General features: G+C 41.0%; 1 protein-coding gene across 1 annotated transcript; it reads right to left on the bottom strand.

The window, feature by feature from the left end:
* Positions 1 to 7,559: 7,559 nt before the first annotated feature.
* Positions 7,560 to 23,180, bottom strand: anxa13 (annexin A13). Its single transcript, XM_003219400.4, has 11 exons — positions 23,073 to 23,180; positions 19,359 to 19,437; positions 17,791 to 17,885; positions 16,258 to 16,428; positions 15,325 to 15,358; positions 15,154 to 15,233; positions 12,874 to 12,942; positions 11,411 to 11,512; positions 10,438 to 10,513; positions 9,902 to 10,014; positions 7,560 to 8,127 (listed from the first exon to the last, which is right to left on the bottom strand). The coding sequence occupies exons 1-11, from the start codon at positions 23,085 to 23,087 to the stop codon at positions 8,008 to 8,010; spliced, it is 954 nt and encodes a 317-aa protein (XP_003219448.2). The 5' UTR covers positions 23,088 to 23,180; the 3' UTR covers positions 7,560 to 8,007.
* Between the last annotated feature and the right edge of the window lie 527 nt (positions 23,181 to 23,707).

The following is a 23,707-nucleotide window of genomic DNA, read 5'->3' as shown; positions in this document are numbered from 1 at the left end:
TCCAGTCCCAGGCACAATGCTGAAAAAAAATGAAGCAAACTGGCAATTTTCACTGGAAAGCATAAAGGAAGCTGAACACAAGAAGGGGTTGAGACAGATTTCAACCTTTTTTTGGGTCAATACTGTTTAAGATCTGATTTCCAAACAGGGATATTTTTGGTAGAGCTTATTTTACGCTAACATTCCTTAGATGAATGTTGCTTTACGTGCAAACTATACTGTTCTATAACTTCAAATAATAACTTAGAGGGGAAAACAAGAGGAGTAATCATATCACCTCTGTTATAAGTCTGTTGGCCATGCTCCAATGTAAGTCTGCTCAATGGCCATAATTCTTAGTGCATATGCATTGGATCTCTGTGACCTTAAACGTAATGTAATGGGGTCATAGTGGCTCAGATCTAAGCTAATGAAACCCAGGCTAATGGGTCTCCTTCTACTCACATTAAAGACTGCTGATGCATTGGATTGTGGTCAATTGGTGCTTCAACACAGTGTAGGCTCGGGCTGTGGCGCAGGCTGGAGAGCAGCTGCAATGAATCACTGCAATCACTCTGACCAGGAGGTCATGAGTTCGAGGCCCGCTTGGAGCCTATGTTTGTCTTGTCTTTGTTCTATGTTAAAAGGCATTGAATGTTTGCCTATATGTGTAATGTGATCCACCCTGAGTCCCCTTTGGGGTGAGAAGGGCGGAATATAAATGCTGTAAATAAATAATAAATAAATAATAGTAATGAGACTGTCAAGTGCAACTGCACCCAGTTCTCACATTCTCAATGAACACATGAGGAAGATTGTATGGATGCTTTCCATGGTCTAGTCATTAGCCATGGAATGGCTAGAATAGCCATAGAAAGAGAGTTGGAAGAGACCACAAGAACCATCCTGTCCAACCTTTTGCCTTGGAAGTATACACAGCAAAGCAGTCTCGATAGATGGCCATCCAGCTTCTGCTTGAGGACCTCCAGAGAAGGAGACTCCACCACACTCTAAGGCAGCATATTCCACTGCTAAACAGATCTTACCACCAGGAAGTTCTTCCTAATGTTTTGGTGGAGTCTCTTTTCCTGCAGTTTGAATCCATTTATCTGTGTTGGGTTTGAGGGACATGCTGGAATATTAAGCCACACTATAAGCATGTGGTAGAACTTATGGCTTTGGATGCTTCCGTTTTTGGATTTACTTCCCCAAAAACATGAAGAATTTTCAGATTTCTACTGGAGCTGTGGCTCTCTTGCAAATAATTGTAGAGATGTGGAAATTTAACCTTCACTTGCTTCACTCTCATTTATTCCCTGAGGCATCGTGCTGTTATTTTTAGGAAACAATTCAGATTCCAACCATCATGCTTAACTTTTAAATTTAGTTTCTCTTTTGCCTATGTTGCAGTTTAGTTGTACTTCCACAACCGAGACTCTACTTTGATAGTATCTAGGTTAGATGATCTCAGAGTGCTGCTGCTGTTTCTACTGTGAATGCCTGGCTCTTGAGTAATTTGCTTCTACATCTCCATTTGTACCCACCAAACTGCCCAAATTTGGAAGGGAGGGTCCTATTTGATTCTCAGTCACTCTACTTTTTCAGCTGTTTTAAAGCACCCCAGTTTCTCTCTCCTCCTCCCACTTCTTCCCTTTTTTCCTCAGCTTACTTCAAATTCTACAACTGAGTTCAAAGTGCAAAATTAGTTTGTATTCAGCTCAGCAGCAGAGAGGAGAGAAGGAATGACGTATAATCTTGTCCTTCCCAGTTGTATCTGGCAAAAGCAAAGTGCTGCTGCTCCATCTGTCCTATCCTGAACGTTTCTCCTTATCAGTAACATTTACCATCTTCACCACAGTTTGATGTTGCTTGGCCAAAGTGTGCAAAATGTTGGGGATTAATGAACAACCGATACAACAGTGCGTAGGCTTAAGGGATGTATGTGTATCAGATGCCCCTTTTTCCTGGATTCCAAAGTGAGAAGAGTCCTTTTCAGAAAATATTTCTCCATATGCTGAAGAAGAACTTGGGGAACCTGTGGCTTTTAACCCCAATTCCCATCAGCCCCAAGCATACCAATTTATTCTTAGGTTAAATAGGAAAATTAGTTTCATCCAGTCTTCCATGCCCATGTTAAATAATCTATATATATAAAAGATTGATGGAATCCTGGCACCGAGCAAAACAACAAAACTAAACACCCCCAACCTCGAAATTTCACAACACAATCCATCATCCATGCCTTGAGGTTGAAACCACAAAATATCACGTCACGAACCTCCACAGGGCCTAAAAAACCCCCAAAACCGGAGCTATTCAGTGCAATTCCAATGGGCCACAGCAACGCGTGGCAGGGCACAGCTGGTAAATAATATAGGACTGCATACATTGCCCTCAACTGCCTTTTGCTTCCCCTCAGGTTCCACTGTTGCATTTCGCACGTTGAACAGATGTGGGAAGGAAAAACCTACATGTATTCCAGATTTGGGATTCTATGCTGAATTAATAATTTCACATAAGATCCATGGTCACATGGACCAGTTTAGGTGAATTCAATGTGTAGGTTTGTTCTTCAGCTATTCCTGTCTGGGTAATAGAGGGCTTTGTGGGGATGGAACCAATTCATAGCTCTCTTTCCCACATGTTCTTAAAACACATGAAATAGTAAGATTTGAAGTGGTTTCCAAACTATATTTTTTCTGACTTTAGTACTATATTTGGTGATACATCTTTTGTTGTTCTGCCACTCTTTGTTGTGCAATAATTTCTTTCTGTTGCAGTTCTGCTATTGTGAAGTAGAAGGTGGCCTTGTGGAGAACGCCACAACGGGGTAGGACAAACATGGGCAGGAAGCACTAAAGCAATATATTTCTATGTGCTTATGTGATATTATTGCAACAAGACTACAGGCTAGTGTGATAAAATCCCAATGGTGTCAGAATAGAATGGGAAATGAGATGCTTTCCTCTACTGACCCGTACTGTGACCTATCATTTATGAAACTTGGCTCTGTGCATATTTACTTGGAAACATGTTTACTTGGAAGCACACTACACTGTGATGAACGGAGATTCTTTGTGGTCACTCCAAAGAGAAAATTGGAGCTGTGTTAAATCCAAAAGCATAGTATTATTATTGTTATCTATTCCTATTTTATCCATCACTAGCCCTGCAATGGGGCAAAGTGAGCTGTCCACCTCAGACAGCAGATGTTGCAAGAGAGTAGGAAGCAATAAAAGGTGCCAGAGGTTTCTGTCCTCAAATGCAATTGAAAGATGTCAATCTTTCTGTCAGCGCAGTTGGATTCCATGTGGATGCAATGGAGTTTTTGCCCTTTATACTAGGAAACAATATGACATTGGGCCCACATTGAAACTAACCTAGGAAGAGTGATTTGCAATAGCTTTTCCATAGCCAAATGGAAATTATAACAGGATGCAGAATTTGTGAGTAGAATTCAGTAAGAGAGATGGTTGTCCTTTATAAAATTTATTATAATTGTCATTAGACATGGTGGTCATATCTATCATGATGGGAACTATGAGATATTGGAGAAATTGCTCAAATCAACGTGGGACTCATTAAAATACAGAATTAAAACTTAGCTGTTCAATCTAACACTGATAGTAGGTTAGCCTTTTTATTAGCTTATGGAATTTATTTTCAATACATCACGCTCTTAAACTCCCTCGCTTTTTTGTAGAAGGGTTTTGGCAACTGAGTAAGATGCTTATCAACATTATTTGTCCCCCTATTGTAATACAAAAGTTGAACAAGATACATTTTACAGAGCAACCCCTAAATCTCTTACCCAGCATGATAACTCTCTAGGAGAGAGGTCTTTCCCACCCTGTTTCTGTTTTAACTAAAGAGGACAGAAATTCAGCTTAGGAGTGACACCATCTACACAAAAGACATGGAATTGATCTATGCTTCTACTTGTTTAGCTTCAAGAGACACCTTGTTGGTTACTGTTGGAAGTAAACTAGACTGGATAGCATACTCTCCAGTTGTCCCAGTTTGGCAGAAGTAAGTAAGTGATCCGTCAATTGCTGCAAACTGAGTTCAAAATGCAAAAATAGTATGCATGCAATTAACTCAGTGGGAGGAGGTCAGAATCTTGCCCTTCCTAGAAGACTCAAGAAAAAGCAAATCCTGTATTCTCTCTCATTTACAACTTAACCAATGGGTTGTTGTGAGTTTTCCGGGCTGTATGGCCCATGTTCCAGAAGCATTCTGTCATAATGTTTCACCCACATCTATGACAGGCATCCTCAGAGGTTGTGAGGTCTGTTGGAAACTAAGTAAGTGAAGTTTATATATCTGTGGAATGTCCAGGGTGGGGAAAGAACTCTTGTCTGCTTGAGGTACGTGTGAATGCTGCAATTTGACACCTTGACCGGTGTCGTTTGATCTCACATGGGAAATGTTGGAGGGTATGGAGGGAAGGAGCCCCGGTGGCAAAGTGTGTTAAAGCACTGAGCTGCTGAACTTGCAGACCGAAAGGCCGCAGGTTCAAATCCTGGGAGCGGAATGAGCTCCCGCTGTTAGCTCCAGCTTCTGCCAACCTAGCAGCTCGAAAACATGCAAATGTGAGTAGATCAATAGGTACTGCTATGGTGGGAAAGTAACAGCACTCCATGCAGTCATGCCAGCCACATGACATTGGAGGTATCTACGGACAACGCTGGCTCTTCGGCTTAGAAATGCAGATGAGCACCAAACCCCCAGAGTCAGACATGACTGGACTTAATGTCAGGGGAAACCTTTACCTTTACCTATGGGATGGAATCTTCGACCTTTTAATGAGAACACAATGAATCATAACAGAGGAGTGACTAGAACCAAACCACTCCATCCACTGCACCCTAAGAAATGACACAAAATGTAGTTTTCAGCCATACCAAATTACTTTCTCAGGAATACCATCACTGCCTCTGATTTGTGCTCCACATGGAGATTTAGTTCCAACTTTACAAATTGCAGGGACCAGCGGGATGCAGAGTGGAGGAAGGGAACATCGCGCAAAGTAATTTCCATGTGTGCAATGCAATGCTGGAGATAGCTCATTGCCTTAGCGTTAAAAAAAGCAACAACCCACCTTAAAAGAGTCATCTGCTAAAGTTATTTTAAATCCACTATCTCCTCCGCATTTTTATAGCATTTATAAATAAGCATGGAACAAAAGCTGAAGATAGGCAAACTCTGCCCTCACGTTCCTTGCCTGCAGGTCCCACTGAAATTAGTTTCCCATTACTGTCATATGTGCAGCAGGCACTGAAGGTTTGGTGTCTAAATATACGGAGAGGCTGGTTCTTACATTACATGCCCTGCATTGATTGACTGTTGATCTTTCTGGTTTTTGGACTCTTTGTTTCCCAGGGGATTATATATTGTTTCAAAATGGAATGGTTAACCACATTAACCATGTTTTCAACTTAGAGAAGACATTCCTTTCTTTAACCAGTTAATATCTAGTTCAAAGAGAAACAATCAAATTAACCAGGAAAAACGAGGAAGGTGGCAGCTGCCAGGAGTGAATGAAGAGGGAAGCTAGCTATGGGGTTTGACACTCACAAGAATTCTGTCCCCCAGCCATGAATTGTCCTTCAATCCTGAAATATCTAACATAGCAGTTTTGAGATACTGAACATGGTTTACACACTTATGCTTGCATTCCCTTGGAAATTGTTGGGATTTTTATTGCTGTGTGCACTAAAGTCACCCCCAACTTATGGTGACACTTTGACTGGTGACTTCTGCAGTTAGAGTATGTGACTCACTCAAAGGACACTCACTGGGTTTCCATGGCTGAGTAGAAATCCAATCATGGTCTCTAGCACTGTAGTGCAGTGCTTGAGCCACAACAGCAGACTGTCCCATTTTCTTTTGATTTTGAAACTGTGGTCAAAATGCTGCATCAACATCATAACTATGATGATGGCACTCAATCTTAGAGGCTACAAGCTGTGCCACTTTTTCTACAAATATGGCAATATTTCCAAGCAAGGAGAAAGAAGGTGAAAGCAATGGGGCATAGAAGAAGTAGAACCAAGTTTGAACTCTCACGAGAGCAATTCTCCAAAATCTCAGAACCATAGCACATATACAGGAAAGCAGAAACCCATTTCCATCTGATAACGTCCAAGGAAACTTGACATCCTTGACTGGATTAATCCATCCATCTGAAATAGGGTCTTCTTTCCCTAATGCCTCCCACTTTACCAAGCATTGTGATCTTTTCTAGTGAGTCATGTCTTCTTGTGATGTGGCCAAAACACAATAGTTTCAGCTAAGCCATCATAGTTTCCAGAGAGCAGTCAGGCGTGGTTTGCAGAGCTTTTCTCCAGTACGGATTTTCTTATCTGTATTTCTTCACTACAACTGATTTGAATGTGATTTCCTGTTTCTCGGCAGGGGGTTGGATTGGATGGCCCATGAGGTCTCTTCCAACCCTATGATTCTATGATTCTATCCTCCATCTTCCTTTGAAGCCTAATAGATCCTTGACCATAGTGTTAGCGGTGTTGGAAATCAGGGCACTGGCAATTAATGCCTGCAGCACACTATCACTGGTTAGGTGCCTTGAAAACAAGCAGTTGGAGAGACCCCACAGGGTCCTGTGCCAACTGCTTGTCTGAATATTTAACTCACACTTATCTATAGTTAGGCATTTATCACTGATACATCTTCACAGTCCCTATGCAATCCCTGGTTCAAAATCTATGTAAGCAGTCACTGTGATAGACAGGGGTCAATTCCCCTGTTGATGGAGAAATGCTTGCCTGTGGTTCCTATCCCAAACTGGACAAGCAATTTAGAGTGTGAAGGGGATTCATGGTGGGTCCTTTTCCTGCCAGTTGCACTAAAGAAAGCTCACAGAAGTTGGTGGGAGTGTCAGGTAGCAGTTTCTCAATAGACAGAGGAACAGATTCAAGTTGATCCCAGCAGCTGCTTATCAGTAAATTGGGATCAGGGTGATGTCTATTATGTAGCAGCCACCCAGGATTCTTCTTTTCACTTCCAAGTGGTCCAGTCCCAGAATGCTGTCGGGCTGTGAAGATAGGTTTTAGGGGGTCACATTTGGACATTTGTGACTATAAATGGGACTTCCTAGCAGCTAGGCTATTGTAAGAGCAGCTGACAATATCATAATTGTGGGATTGGATGCCAGCCTGTATTTCTAAACATTCAGTTTAATGTAAAGTTTTTGCTGTACTAAAAATTTGGGGATTGAAGGAAACTTTCATGGAAAAGATACAATTTTTATAGGGGGGCAATGCTCTCATTTTACTACAGCTCTGGCAATTGCCCATCAACACACCTGAACAGCAGATGGAAAAAAGACTCAGTCTGTCCTGCTATGAGGTATTATATCTCTATTAAAATGATAGCAATTTTATATATGCATAGGTACATTTTATACAAACGTGAATCCTCTGTGTGGTGATGCATTTCATTTTCAGCAATGAATTACGTAGCCATCTGGTTTGAAGGTTCGGGTTGGTAGACAGATTCCAAATAAATGAGTAAAATTCAGCTTTGTTTGTATGTTGGGTTTAGTTGCCATTCAGACAAAGGAGTCACCAAATGTGTTTATGAAATAATAAGCAAACACAAGCACTCTTCCATTTTTATCATAGCAAGTTGCTGGTGCCGAATTCAATTAGCAACAACTAGGACTTGAGTACTCTCTTGTCATGCACAAAGAAATGTGACAGTTTTAAAAAAAGATAACGACATGATGAAATGTAAGGTGAAACCTTGTCATAAATCTGACACTTACAGAGCCCCAGCATTTCTTGACAGAATGATCCAAATAGTAACACTGTTTTATATATGAAACAAGCTGAGTTGAAAAATGTTACTTTCGAAAAACATGAAACTTGAATCCTATTGTGAGTTCAGACTCAAGCTGCTCCACTCAATCAATTGTTAATAAGTCACATTTGGGTAAATTCCACTGAATTTTCTGGTTTCTGGAAACTAGAACTCATTCATTGAGGATTCTTTCCTTTTGACAAGAACTTAGTGCAGCAGTGCGACCAGCAACTTTTTAAAATCTCCAGATGTGTCAGATTCAATGGTCTCAACCAAAGACTTATTATACATTTGATGGAACTTTTCCTTAATTGATTGAAGATCAATCTTAAAACAAAGACATAGGAACATGTTAGGAGGTCTAGAAAGACCATGGTGGAAAAACAATGTCAGCAGAAGAAAAGTCATTTCAATCCCATGTCTGTCACTCACAGTTTTTTTTTAAAATAAGGTTGAGAGCAATGCAAGGTTGTAATACCATCTGGTATGTATGTGGGCCCTCAAGTCACCTGCTGACTTATGGGACCCATGCTTTCCATAGGGTTCTTAAAGGCAAGCAATACTCAGAGGCTTGTCATTTTCTCTTAGAAGTATCGTTTGCAGCACTTGCTATTCCTTAATGGTCCCCATCCAAGTATACCCATGATGCACCTTGCTTAGCTTCCAAGATCATGTGGAATCTGGTGCCTTCAGGTAATTTGTGAGGACATTATCTAGGCAGCAGTAAGTCTTTGACTTTCTGTTAAACTTTGGAAGGCTTTTGACTATTTGGACACAGCTGTTCCTTTCTGTTCCAGGGTAGCAAGAGGAAAACCTATTTTAATTATTGCTTTTGATCAGTGGTTCTCAACCTGTGGGTCCCAGGGTGTTTTGGCCTACACTCCCAAAAATCCCAGCCAGTTTACCAGATGTTACATTTTCTGGGAGTTGAAGGCCAAAACATCTGGAGAACCACTGTTTTGACCTCACAACCTCTGAGGATGCCTACCATAGATGTGGGCGAAACGTCAAGAGAGAATGTTTCTGAAACATTTATTTATTTATTTACAGTATTTATATTCTGCCCTTCTCACCCCGAAGGGGACTCAGGGTGGATCACATTACACATATAAGGCAAACATTCAATGCCTTAACATAGAACAAAGACAAGACAAACACGGGGCTCCGAGCTGGCCTCGAACTCATGACCTCTTGGTCAGAGTTATTTGTTGCAGCTGGTTGCTCAACAGCCTGCGCCACAGCCCGGCCATACAGCCCAGAAAACCCACAGCAACTCAGTTTTAATTATGTTTGAGAGAGGAGTGTGCACATGGATAATAAGTAAGACTTGGGACCTAGCTCTCACTCCTTTACCCATGGCTTTAGTGTGAAAGACAGGCTAGGTCAGAGAGCATGGCCAATATATACATCAGTATCAGAAAATAGTTTCCATTATTCACTCATGCATTCACTGAACAAGTGAGGAATTAATCTATGTAGCCTTAGGACAGACTTCCCCAACCTGGCATCTTCTAATTGTTTTAGGTTTCAGCTGCCATGACCATTTCTCATGTTAACTGGGTCTGCTGGAAATAGTAGTGCAAAACATCTGGAGAATACCACGTTGAGAACGGATGTCCTACATACATACTTTATGAATGATGTTTTCTGTCCCTCCACTACAAAAGAGTGATATAAATGTCACAAATACAGCAAGCACTCCACATTCATTGAGGTTAGGAGTACAGAATCCCCATGAAAGTGGACAAAATGCAAATTATTTTTTTTAAACAAGAGAGAACACTTTTTGAGAAGTTTCTATGTTCTCCAGATTAACACTTTGACAATACATTGACTCTATAGTCAACTTCCACTGGATATTGACCATCGAATTGTGTAGGAGAAGCTACAAATGTCTACATTAGTGTTTTGTCTAGGAATCTCTAAATCCTCCAGCCTTTGGTGGAAGTTAACCATAAAGATGTTTTGGAGAATCTAGAGATTCCTTGACAAAATGCATTAACCAAGTTTGTGAATAGTCAGATCCTGGAAAGTTAAACACATAAATATGATTCTATTAGACACCATTGAGTTTTAAGATTTTGGTCTCCAAATGGCTTACCTCAGACCGTGTAACCAGGATGCGAATTAAAGTTTCTTCGTCAGTCCCAAGACCCTTCATGGAATTGTAGAGACAACCAGCAAAATAGCCTTGGCAATCCCGAGCACAGTTTACTTTAAAAACAGAACCAAACAAGAGGACATTACATGGTTTTTACAGTTGTGTCAAGGAGAGGGTAGAAACCAGAGGTTGAGTGTCTTATATGGCCTATAATTTCCATAATTTGCTGGTGGGGAATCAAAAAAATTAAGTTCATCTGAATAATGAATTTTTGCAGGGTTTTCTTAAGACAAGAAATATTTGGAGATGATTATACCAATTTATTCCTCTGAAATATAGCCTACAGCACTTAGTATTAATTGGTGGTCTCCCATTCAAGGATTAACCAGGGCTGACCCTGCTTAGTTTCCAAAATCAGACATGATCTGGTGACTTCGGATATCTAGGCCATGTTGTCCACATACTCATTCTTTAATACAGCATTGACACTTCTAGTCATTTATTGACCACGGTGAAGATTTTTTTAATGGTCTTACCAATTGTTAGATATGCCTTCTTGAGGTCTCCAGAAGTTTCACTCTTTATAGCATCATCAATGTCTTTCCCAGTCAGCTGTAATATATATTAAAATAAATATTATAGCTTTTTATATATTACGTAATACCAAGATGCCATGTAGCATGGACATAATTTTTTCTTAGATTTTGCCAGCATCGGACTAATGCATATGAGATTTATTAGAGTATATATGTTTTTACATCCCTGTCTACCACACAGTTGAGCTTCAGAAACAGAACTGCATGAGATACCTACAATATGTCTTATCGTGAATAAGGGTTGAGTAGTCAGGATATGATTTTGGTATCCAAGTAACATCTGGATTCGCAGTGCCATCCATCTGTGTGGGAGTATGACTTGTTCTGGAGCTCATTCACACTACTCAATTAAAGCACTATCCTTCCACTAACTACCATGGTTCTAATTTATGGAATCCAGGAGGTGTAATTTGGTGAGGTTCCAGTGCCTTGGGTGCGAATTCAAAATGCTGCAGTCAAACTCCATCTTCCAGGATTCCATAGGATGTTGCCATAGCATTTAAAGTGAAGAAGTGGATTAATTGCGTAGTATGGATGCCCCCCGCCCTCCTGGTTATAGGCTTTTCAACAGTTTTGACATGTCTGTGCTAACACTTCTCTTGGGCAAGTCAATGTACAATGCCCACCTTCTCCATGTTGTATCTTTATTTTGATGTTTCAATGTCTTATGCCAGGCTATCTTTACCTTCTTAGTTCTCAAGGAACCCCTGAATAAAAATGATTATCAATGACTCAAAGACATTCTTTTGCCCCCATCATGATCTCTCAGTCCTAGTGATCTCTTGAATCCTAGGATTATTGGTTGAAAAATTATGTCTAAGCATGGAAGAAAGGGCACCAGTTGTTGACTTTGGGATGTGTGGATCAATGCATTATGAAGGAACATCTGCCACAATGAAGAAAGTATACTCACATTCTTGTAGGCTTCAAAGGTTGCTCTCAGCTGCCCATAGTTTCTCGTTGCCAAGACATCATTGAAAGCCAGTTCATCTGTCCCCCAACGGCCTTCTCCTGCCTCAGAGATTGGAGATTGTCATTATAAGATCACATACTTGCTGATGCTATGTTAGGGATAGGAACTATGTGGCAATCCAAATATTGTTGGCCTGCAAGTCTCAACGTTTCTCACCATTGGCTATCCAGACTAGAGTTGCCATGATTTAGAAGCTAACAGCATCTGAAGAGTGCACATTTTAATCTCTCTTTGGGTGCATCTACACTGCAGATTTAATGCAGCTCAACACCATTTTAACTGCAATGGCTCAGTGCTATGAAATCCTGGACTTTGTAATTTGGTGAGGCACCAGCACTTTTTGGCAGAAGAGGCTAAAGACCTTGCAAAAATGACAACTCATATCCTTGACCCACCTGAAGACAAATGTGTGTTAAATATTTGTCTGAGGGGGTGTCAATGGGACATGATGAGCCCAAGGCATTTTGCCATCTGAGGAAAAGATCCTTTCCAGCACCAACTGGACTGGCAGTTGAATTTTTCTTCAACATATAGGGAGTATGGGAGGACATCTATCACTTAACCAACCTTGATGGCAGTAGGCTATCTTAATGGGCACTGAGTAGGACTTTTAGTATTTACAATTGTCTCTCCGCATTGCAGTTTTGACTTTTGTGGATTGGATTATTTACAGATTTTATTAAACATGTTCTCTCTAGGATTCTCTTAGTCTTCTAGCATGACTTTATGATCAACTTCCCCCAATCATGCCTAGAGATAACACTTCTCTAGGAATCTCTAGGTCCTTGAATGTAGATTTCAGCAGATGTTGACCATAGTGTCCTCCCAGAATTCTTGGATAGGGTGAAAGTTTCCTCTAAGGTCAAGGTATTAGATTTCCTTTAACTTAATAGTCCATATTTTTCCCATTTTGTCTAATTTTAGAGTGTGTCTGAAGGTGATCCCATTGGTAACCTGGAAACAAACCAAGTAAGTCTTTGAAGCGAACAACCTTCTTCTGGAAACTAATTGGCAGCTAGGGAAGCAATTTTAAAATTGATATAATATGCTCACTCCTAGAAAACAATCCAGCTGCCTTGTTTAGAACTAATTGTAGTTTTCAGATTTGGAACCGAGATAACCCAATTGAATAAACTGTTAAAGAGAATTTGATTAAGTTGCTTCAGGGGAACTGATGGGTACTTGGTGTATCCAGTTGTAAAAGCGAAGGAGGAACTCCTTCTTTTGCCAGCTATAGTACAATTTGACCAAGTTCTGGGCTAAAAACCATAGGGGTGGATGGTTTAGCATTTTAGGATACTGTTGAAACTGGTTTGGGGGATAGGTCTGCTTGCTTTATGCGCTTGCTTCAATACTCTCATGCTACACATTCATGTCTGATATTGCTCTGGAGTCACACTTACTTCATAGAGATCCTTGGCATCATTCTGGGCCAGGGTTTCATTGATCTCCACGCCTTGATCCCTGTTAGCCTGGAGAAGATGATATTGTGTAAATGGGGAGAAGAAACAAGTGAACTGATTGTTCTCCTGCTACCACAGAAACCTTTTTGGTTAGGCTACACATAAGCCGTTTTAACATTCCTCAGTATTTGATTTCTAGAATAAGAAACGGAGGGGCTCCACGCCACCCTCAGACCTCTGTTTTCCATCATCTCCAATTGCACTTCTAATGCTTGAATAAAAATGAGTATTTGGGGTTCACTGCTCTTTTTAAAAAATAGTGAATGCGAGCCACCATAGTGATGGGTAAATAAATGTAACAGTAGCGATGCTAGCAAATAATGTGGCGCAGGCTGGAGAGCAGCTGCAATCAGTCACTGCAATGAATCACTCTGACCAGGAGGCCCGGAGCCTATGTTTGTTTGTCTTTGTTCTATGTTAAAAAGGCATTGAATGTTTGCCTATATGTGTAATGTGATCCGCCCTGAGTCCCCTTCGAGGTGAGAAGGGCGGAATATAAATGCTGTAAATAAATACATAAATAAATAAAATATATGTGGAAAATGGTGGCATACAGTCACAATAATCAGCCACAAACCCAACTCTTCTGCAGCAGGCAAGACAACAGCAAAGAGCTCAGAAGCATTGCTTTTGCCCACAAAGGCTATGGTTCCTAGATTGCCCCAACGTGCATTGCAATGGAGGATAGCATGAAAACATGAGGACATCATGGTTAGTAAATGGTATTTTCTATAGGCTCTTCCATAGGTAAAGGTAAAGGTTTCCTCTGACGTTATGGTCAGGTAAAGTCCAGTCATGTCTAACTCTGGGGGTTGGTGCTCATCTCCATTTCTAAGCAGAAGAGCCAGCGTTGTCCGTAGACACCTCCAAGGTCATTAGTGCCTGCTGTTAGCCCCAGCTCCTGCCAACCTAGCAGTTTGAAAACATGCAAATGTGAGTAGATCAATAGGTACCGCTCCGTCAGGAAGGTAACAGCACTCCATGCAGTCATGCCGGCCACATGACCTTGGAGGTGTCTAAGGACAACGCCGACTCTTTGGCTTAGAAATGAGCACCAACCCCCAGAGTCGGTCACGACTGGACTTAGTGTCAGGGGAAACCTTTACCTTTACCTTTTACTGTTCCATTAGCAAAGGCCACAAGAGGGCGCTAGAGAGAGAAGGACAGTCCATTTTATGGGGGGGAGATTGAATGAGAAAAACAATTTCCCCCATTTTCGCTGGTTATTCCCCTTCTCATTTTACAAACGAGGGTTATTTCCACGACGGGGACATGGGTGGGGGGAATAACAGGAAAACAGGAGGAAATTGTTACCCTCCACCCCTGAAAAATGGACTACAGTGTTCCTTCACTTATTGTGGGGGTTAGGTTCCATGACCACCCGCAATAAGTGAAAATCCACGAAGTAGGGACACGATATTTATTTTAATATTTATATGTTATTTTAGTAGTTATACACTGTATCCTCCTTTCTCTAGCGCCCTCTTGTGGCCTCCACCCCATTAATGGAACAGTATCATTCTTGGGTTGCTGTGAGTTTTCCGGGCTGTATGGTCATTTGCCAGAAGCATTCTCTCCTGACGTTTCACCCACATCTATGGCAGGCATCCTCAGAGGTTGTGATGTCTGTTGGAAACTAGGCAAGTGGGGCTTATATATCTGGAAGGTCCAGGGTGGAAGAATGAACTCTTGTCTGTTGGAGGCAATGTGAATGTTGCATTGAATAGCCTTGCAGCTTCAAAGCCTGGCTGCTTCCTGCCTGTGGGTGAAACATCAGGAGAGAATGCTTCTGGAACATAGCCAAACTCACAGCAACCCAATGATTCCGGCCATGAAAGCCTTTGACAACACAAAGCACAGTATGCTTTTTTGCTGCCCTCTAGAGCATATTGTCCAATATTGCTCAAAAAAAGTGGTGCCCCCCCCCCCACTCCATGATTGATTGACCTACATTGCTTGCAAAATTCCAAGTTCCCTGCATGGTGTTTCTAGCCTTATGCTTGCCCACTATGCCTTTTCTCTTTTCGCTTTATATAACTAGGTTGCTTTTTTAAAGCAGCATCAGTACTAGAAAGATAGTGGGCTGGGAAAACACATCTTCCAATGTTAGGTTAAAATAAGAAGTCTTCGGTAAGATAATGTTGTGAAATCTTGAGCTATGAAAGAAGGGGATTCTGCTCTAGCTATTTCCAATGTAAGAAATCTAGTTCAAAATCTTACCTTGAGCACAGAAAGAAGTATTTTCCTCAGTGACCCGCTGGTATCACTTTTGACATCAGATTCCAAATCCCTATCGAAAACTAAAGGAAGACAGACCTTAACTTTTTATAAATGCCTGGTGCTGAGACTTTTCAATTTAAGGAGTGTTTTTTGGAATAAAATGATACTTACTCTTTTGGTAAGCCTCCTTTATGGCTACAATTTGCTGTGGCAAAGAAAAGGAAAAATAAGCAAAAAGTTCAATAATGCCCTTTTGTTTCTACAAACACATCATTCATACTTTAATGGCAAAATAAGATTTGTCTTAGTGTGATCAGCGATGGTTTAGGTAGTCCAAATTGGATCAGTCATGGTCATTTTATACACTTCCTTTGGGTGAAATTGCTATTTTGGAGACAAGGAAAGAAAATTAAGAGCTTGGGATCTGAGACAGGCATTTGCAGAAGAGAATGGATGACATTGCTGATTCTTCTATACAAGTTGCCTGCCTTTCATTGCAAGTGGGAAAAGTTATCATTTGGATCACATCTCCCAGAATTTTCTAGAAAGATGGCTGAGTGAATGCTGGGTGCTATAGTTGAAAAAGCCACCTTCCTAAGTTCTGTCCAAAATAAAATTAAAACCTTAAGAATCTTAACAGCCCTTTCTGCTTTATTAAAATGAGAAGAGCACAGAAAATAGGTCTAAATATCCCAAAAGTTTCACATTCCATGTGATCTTGAAAGCTAAGCGGGATCAGCCCTGGTTAGTACTTGGATAAGAGGCCACCAATGAATACCAGGTGCTGTAGCCTATATTTTAGAGCAATGTTTCTCAAAGTTTGTTCTCCAGATATTTTGGACTTCAGTTCCCACAATACCTAACAGCTGGTAAGCTGGCTGGGATTTCTGGAGCTGAAGTCCAAAACACTTGTAGGATTTCATCCTCACAACAACCTTGTGAAGTAGGTTGAGTGATGAGTGAATGACTAGCACAGGGTTATTCGGTGTGTTTCATGACTCAGTGTGGACTTGAAACTAGATCTCCTAAGTCCCAGTCTAGGACCTTAAGCCTTGTGCTACACTGGCTTTTTCTTAAAGGGCAGGAACACAGGTGAGTCCTTACCTGGTTGGTCCGTGTGCAAAGGATCTCAATCAGCAAGGCTTCATCGGTTCCTACTCCTTTCATTGCCTTCCGGAGCTGCTTGGCATCATATTCCCAGGGCTGGTCCAGGAGGGCCAAGGCTGCCTTTTCAAAATTCCCGCTCAGATCTCTTTTTAGCACTTCTTCCAGCTCCTAGGAAATAACCTTGTTTCAAAAGACCTCCAAAACAATCACTCAAAGACACTGGTGAAGATTTCTTGTGTTGGTTGAGTGAAAAAGGAGGACGAATAGCAGGACTGGTGCAGCAGGTTAGGACCAAGGGTGCATCTCCACTTTAAATTGAATGTAGTTTGACACCACTTTAACTGCATTGGCTCAATGGGGCCGGGCTGTGGCGCAGCTGTTGAGCAGCTGCCTTAAATCACTCTGACCATGAGGTCATGAGTTCGAGGCCAGCCCGTGGCGGGGTGAGCACCCGTCAATTAAAAATAAAAAATAGCCCCTGCTCGTTGCTGACCTAGCAACCCGAAAGATAGTTGCATCTATCAAGTAGGAGATAAGGTACCACTTATAAAGTGGGGAGGCAAGATTAACTAATTTACGACCTGGAATGAGGAAGTGCCGTCAGTGTGGATGATGAAGCAGCTGCTCCCCCCTGTGGCCAGAATCGAACATCCCCTCAGAAGAAGGTTAACTTGCCTCTACGTGTGTCTCTCAGTCTCTGTTTGATGTGTTTATGGGCATTGAATGTTTGCCCTATGTGTGTTATAATGTGATCCGCCCTGAGTCCCCTTCGGGGTGAGAAGGGCGGAATATAAATACTGTAAATAAATAAATAAATAAATAAATAAATAAATAAATAAATGCTGTGAAATCACAAGAGCTGTGGTTTTATTCTTTGGCCATATCTGCCAAAGAGTACTGACATCTCACTAAACTACAAATCCTAGAATTCCATAGCACTGAGTCATAGCAGTTTTATGCATAATGAGATACCTTGGAAATAGGATTGAAGTCAAACACAAAATTCATTTATATTTCATATACACTCCACATATACACAGCTTGAAGATTGTGAATTTCACATACAATCTTTTAAACAATTTTATTCATGAAGCAAACTATGTGCAAAGGTGTCACTATTTCATTCATTCATGGAGACAATTCTGGAGTATTTTGGAATTCCAAATAAGAGATAAGGTAAAGGTTTCCCCTTGACATCAAGTCTAGTTGTGTCCGATTCTGGCGATGATGCTCATCTCAATTTCTAAGCCGAAGAGCCGACGTTGTCCGTAGACACCTCCAACGTCATGTGGCCAGCATGACTGCATAGAGCGCTGTTATCTTTCCACCAAAGCGGTACCTATTGATGTACTTACATTTGCATATTTGCAAACAGCTGGGTTGGCAAAAGCTGGGGCTAACAATGGGAGCTCACCATGTCCTGCGGATTTGAGCCGCTGACCTTCCGGTCACAAGTTCTGCAGCTCAGTGGTTTAACTCACTGCACCACTGTGGCCCCAAAAAAAGGGATACTCAGCCTTATCTATTTACCTTGTGATAAAGGGTTTTGTACTTCTGTTTTATTTGTTGCCTCTGGTCTGATGACCGGTAGGACAGGATCTCAATAATCACCTGTTCATCTGTCCCTGAAAGAGAAAAAAAGCAAATCAAAAACGTGGTGAGGACTCTTTCCTGTAAAACAGGAAGAGTGAAGTCACAACCAGTTATCTTGCTCTGAAACCAGAAGGTTTATTGCTACCTTTTAATGAATGTCACAGAGAAATGAATTTAGTCATTTGCTTGTCATATGGAATTCAAAACACACAAACAAACCTGAAAGCACCGGCCTTAGATAGTACAGTAGAGTCTCACTTATCCAACATAAACGGGCCGGCAGAACGTTGGATAAGCAAATATGTTGGATAATGAAGAATTAAGGAAAAACCTATTAAACATCAAATTAGATTATGATTTTACAAATTAAGCACCAAAACATCATGTTATACAACAAATTTGACAGAAAAAAGTAGTTCAATACGCAGTAATGCTATGTAGTAATTACTGTATTTATGAATGTAGCACCAAAATATCATGATGTATTGAAAACATTGACTACACAAATGTGTTGGATAATCCAGAACGTTGGATAAGTGAATGCTGGATAAGTGAGTCTCTACTGTACTTCGATGAGAGACTTCAACAAATACCAGGTATTGTATGCAATATTTCAGGGGAAGGAACTGGCAAAACCATTCCTGAATATTTTTTGCTCAAGAAAAAATTCATTGGGTTGCCATAAATCAACAGAGACTTGAAAGCATATATACACACCTTTTTCTTTGGCAGAGCAGAGGGTGAGCTCTGGCACCACAATGACTGCTATAGAAGGAGAAAGCTGAATATGTAGTGAATATACAAATCCCCCTAAAGAGTCTTCATAAATTGTAGCATCTAAACAAATGTCTTTAAAATTGTAGTAAGCTGATACTTTCCAAGCTGAGCTGAAGATTTGCACATCTCTCTTTCCTTACCAGGACCTTAGCTTCCTAAATTTGGAGAATTTCTATCCTTATTACCTGCCTGGAAATGTCCCTTGAAAAGCGGAGACTCAGAATCAGCATCCGAGATCAGGTTGTGGTTTGTTCTGCCAGCACAAACATTTTACCAACCTAGATGCCCACTTGGTATGATTTGGCAAGGCAGATTTATATGCCCAATCCAACACAGGTACAGTAGAGTCTCACTTATCCAACATTCGCTTAGCCAACGTTCTGGATTATCCAATGCAATCTGCCTTTTAGTATTCAATGTTTTTGTAGTCAATGTTTTCAATAAATTGTGATGTGCTAAATTCGTAAATACAGTAATTACTACATAGCATTACTGCATATTGAACTACTTTTTCTGTCAAATTTGTTGTAAAACATGATGTTTTGGTGCTTAATTTGTAAAATCATAGTCTAATTTGATGTTTAATAGGCTTTTCCTTAATTCCTCCTTATTATCCAACATATTCGCTTATCCAACATTCTGCCGGCCCGTTTCTGTTGGATAAGTGAGACTCTACTGTACTTATGTATATGGTCCTTGTGAAGCAGGACAAATGGGATCCTTCTTACCCAATCCTTTGCAAGCTTTGTGTAGTTTCTTGGCATCCCGTTCAGCATTAAAATCATGTTGCCGTTGCTTAGACTTTGTCTAGAAGAGGAACAAAAATAGAAAGAAAATTATTCAGTTGTATGTGCAGAGAGCCTGGGGATGTCACTTTTGGGGAGCTACAAATCCCCAAATCTATCCCCTTGCCCAACCTTGGAAAGAGAGAGAAGAGACACAGTTCCATTATGCCCAGGCAGGGAATCGGATTACAGGCTTTCTCCTCCATCCAAGCTGTCACTGCCTGGCCTTGGAGGGAGAGAAGGAGAAGAAGTTGGGATGAATGGAAGGTCTTGCTCCACCTCCATCATGCTTCAGCAAAGAAGCAGGTGACAGACTTTCCCTCCTTCCCAACCGCCATTGCCCTGATCTCAAAGGAGCACTGGTACTTCAACAAACTACAAATCCAATGATTCCATAGAAGTGAGCCATCGCAATTAAAGTCCAGTGGTTCTCAACCTGGGGTCCCCAGATGTTTTTGGCCTTCAACTCCCAGAAATCCTAACAGCGGGAAAACTGGCTGGGATTTCTGGGAATTGTAGGCCCAAAACATCTGGGGACCCCAGGTTGAGAATCACTGAGTTAAACTGATGTCAAATTGCATGAATTCAAAGTGCAGGTGCATCCTAGGAGATTTGTGGCTGAAGAGCTGGGTATAAATACTCTAAATACTCCACCAGGCTAGTAGGCGAAGGTAAAGGTTTCCCCTGATGTTAAGTCCAGTCATGTCTGACTATGGAGGTTGGTGTTCATCTCCATTTCTAAGCCGAAGAGCCAGCGTTGTCCGTAGACACCTCCAAGGTCATGTGGCCACATGACTGCATGGACCGCCATTACCTTCCCGCCGAAGTGGTACCTATTGATCTACTCACATTTGCATGTTTTCGAACTGCTAGGTTGGCAGAAGCTGCAGCTAACAGCGGCCGCTCACTCCGCTCCCTGGGTTTGAACCTGGGACCTTTCGGTCTGCAAGTTCAGCAGCTCAGCGCTTTAACACACTGAGCCACCAGAGGCTAGTAGCAGCTGCAATAAACCACTACTGACCAAGAGGTCATGAGTTCGAAGCCAACCTGGATCGGAGTAAGCTCCTGACCATTAATAGTCTAGATGCTGTTGACCTAGGCAGCCGAAAGACAGTTGTATCTGTCAAGTAGGAATTTAGGTACTGCTTATGCAGGGAGGCTAATTTAACTAATGTACAACGCCATAAAATCTCCAGCAGCATGCGGAAGATGATGAAGTACTCCATCAAGGACTCGGTGTCACAGGGGATGATGAAGCAGCAGCTCTCCCTGTGGCCTCAGGAAGCCAGAAGCTGGAATGTTAAATTGCCTCTGTGTCTATCTATATGTGGTTGTCTATATATATCGTTTGTCTAATGGCATTGAATGTTTCCCATGTATATGTACATTGCGATCTGCCTTGAGTCCCCTTCGGGGTGAGAAGGGAAGAATATAAATACCATAAATGAATAAATAAATAAATTCTATGGTAGCTGGATGCTTTTAGAAGGATGGATGACCAAAAAATGGGGAAGGCTGAACTCTGTTTTTCAGATCCCGGAGAGTCGTTGCCAATCAAAGTAGAGAATACTGACCTACAGAGCTTGGGAAAACCGTAATGAATGTCCAAGAAATTACCTTTTCCAAGCTTGGAACATTGTTTTTCCTTTATAAAAGTGAATGGCTTTCATAGGAGTGAACAACATTTCACAATGACAATCAGGCAAGGCGGCCAAAGTTATTAATGAGAGAGAACTCCTACAGCAGGAGTAATGGCAGCAGTTTGCTTTTGCCTAAATCTACTGGGAATGGCAAGATTTCCTCTTTTCTCTTCACTCCCTCTGTTGAACTGAGTGTAAATTCATTATACGTTTTGAATTCAGTTTGCAACAATTAAAGGAAGCTGAGGATGAATGGGGAAAGAGCTGAAGGAGAGAAACAGGGATATTTTTTAATCAGCAACAAAGGTGGGACAACATAGGATGAATTGGATCAGTTTCTGATAAATCTGGACAATTGAGAAAATATGAAGTGGAGGTTAGTGCAGTCAAGAGGGTGACAAAATGCGAGAGCAGCCAACTGAGAATAGGATCCTTGGCCCATGGAGGAAAAGGATCTCAGTTGATGTTGGCACATATATACTATATGTGCCAACCAACTCCAACAACATTACATACAACCTGGAGAGGAAAACCTATGACAAGTACAATACTATTAGAAAGATATCAGTATGTCAACCAGGAAGTTCCCGATACAAGAAGCACAGCAGATATAGTTTCTGTCTCCTTTACAAGTTTCGATAGATACCCAAAAGATTAGCTCAGGCAAACTAAGGCTTGCATGATTTTGTTCTTTGACTCAAGTGTCATGAATCATTCATTGCAACAGGAGAGGGGATTTCAGTGAGCAAAACTCACCTGAGTGGTCTGGCCTTGAGAGTATAATTAGTTGAAAAAAATGGTTGGTTTCAGTGTAATCTATTAACAGTATAAATGTGGGATGATTCATAGAGCAACCAGTCAGTAGAGAGCCAGTGTGTGTAGTGGTTAAAACAATGGGGAAAAAGTGAAGCCTATGGACCCCATACCAACCCTACCCCCTTTTTGGCGTGTCCAGTCCCAACTTCTAACTTCCTTACATTTTAAAAAGCCAAAAAATGTTCAAAAATCTCCTATATTGCTTCAAAATATAGTCCAAAAATACAGCAGCTTGGTTCATTTAAACCCAGCTTGCAAGGGAAATGGCTGAAAACTGATATCTGGAGGTAGCTTCCAAAACAATATTAATATCCCCTCTGTAGCCTTCCTTTATTGTCATCGTTGTCATTTGTATTTTTATTGTTAAATTAAATAAACAAACAAAAATGAAGTGTTTAGTTGAAATCTGCTTCCTTGCTAATGCCAACCATTAATTCAAGTTGTGGCCTTTAGAGAAAAAGAGTACAAGTCCAACTCATTTTTTCCATGGTTCTGTTTCACCATTTAAAGGTTTCTAGTTGATTTGAATCAATGGACTGTTGAAATAAAACAGAAACCCATTTTATAGTAATTTTAAAGGATGAATTGCTGTGAGTTTTCCAGGCTGTCTGGCCATGTTCCAGAAGCATTCTTTCCTGATGTTTCGCCCACATCTATGGCAGGCATCCTTAGAGGTTGTCTGCCATAGATGTGGGCGAAACATCAGGAGAGAATGCTTCTCGAACATGGCCATACAACCTGGAAAACTTACAGCAACCCAGTGATTCCGGCCATGAAAGCCTTCAAAAGTACAATTTTAAAGGATATTAAAGTTACTGATACTGTAATGTCTTTTAATAAAGAAAACATTGTTAATGTAATCTCACTTTTGATGCTTTTAGAGCCAGCCAGCAGTTTGAGTGTTGGATTATGACTCTGGAGACCAGGGTTCAAATCCCTGCTTGGCTATAAAAACCCAATCATTTGACCCCAGCTGAAGTCATATACTCTAAGAAAGTCCTGTGATAGGTTCGCCTTAGGGTTGCCATAGGCACACAAGAGTAATCTGAAATAACAAAGGAGCCAATATGGGGCCAACCCAACTGGATAAACCCATTTCTTGCTGTAGTTTATTTCTGTTGCAAACATGAAAAATGGACCTTTAGGTCACAATATGAAAGTCTTAGATGATGAAAGAGAAATGAGAGAGAGGACTACTTACATGGGAGCTACCCATTTTTCCTTAGGACTCCAGTGCTTTATTCTTCAGTCTGATAAGAATCTGTTAATATTCATGTTTTATGCTTCAGTAGTTCCGGGATTAATAAATAACCTCTGACACCACCCCACATGGGATTGTTTAATTAAAGATACCATCCTTTTATTAAAGACACAGACTTACAAACCATTCAGCCTTCTAGTGGCTTCTAGATTTCATCTTGCAAAAGGGCAGCAGCAGAGGGTCAACAGACAGGGATACTTTAGTCCATCTGGGAAGCATGCCTTCTCAGGTGAAGGCTCCTATTCATTTTAAAAATATTTTTAGGTTTATAGGGAAAGGATGTGTTTTAGAATATCTAGAGCAGTTTGGTGGTGACCACCTATTTTTTCAATGGTGGATCTGGGGTCGTTGAGGGGTTATGGGGACAACCATGAATGCACCGTGTCTACGCCTGTCCTAAACTTTGGACAAATTACTTTTTTGGGACAAAGCTTTGCAGCATCCTCTAGTCTGTGAAAATAACCATTCCAAGATATGTCGCATAAATTATGCAGTTACTGGAGAACTGAGCTTAAATACGATGTTGTTGGTATATATTTTCCTTCAAGTCACCAGCTGATTTATGATAACCCCAT

Source organism: Anolis carolinensis, chromosome 4 (genome assembly GCF_035594765.1).
Source record: "Anolis carolinensis isolate JA03-04 chromosome 4, rAnoCar3.1.pri, whole genome shotgun sequence".
Lineage (NCBI taxonomy): Eukaryota > Metazoa > Chordata > Lepidosauria > Squamata > Dactyloidae > Anolis > Anolis carolinensis.
This window is presented reverse-complemented; position numbering and strand designations above follow the sequence as displayed.

Bases quoted from the DNA above. Each gene is read 5' to 3' on its own strand.
- anxa13 (XM_003219400.4), bottom strand. The intron at 15,234-15,324 runs GTAAGTATCATT...GTCTTCCTTTAG, and splicing joins AAAGGAGGCTTACCAAAAGA to TTTTCGATAGGGATTTGGAA. The intron at 10,514-11,410 runs GTGAGTATACTT...TATATATTACAG, and splicing joins CCTTTGAAGCCTACAAGAAT to CTGACTGGGAAAGACATTGA.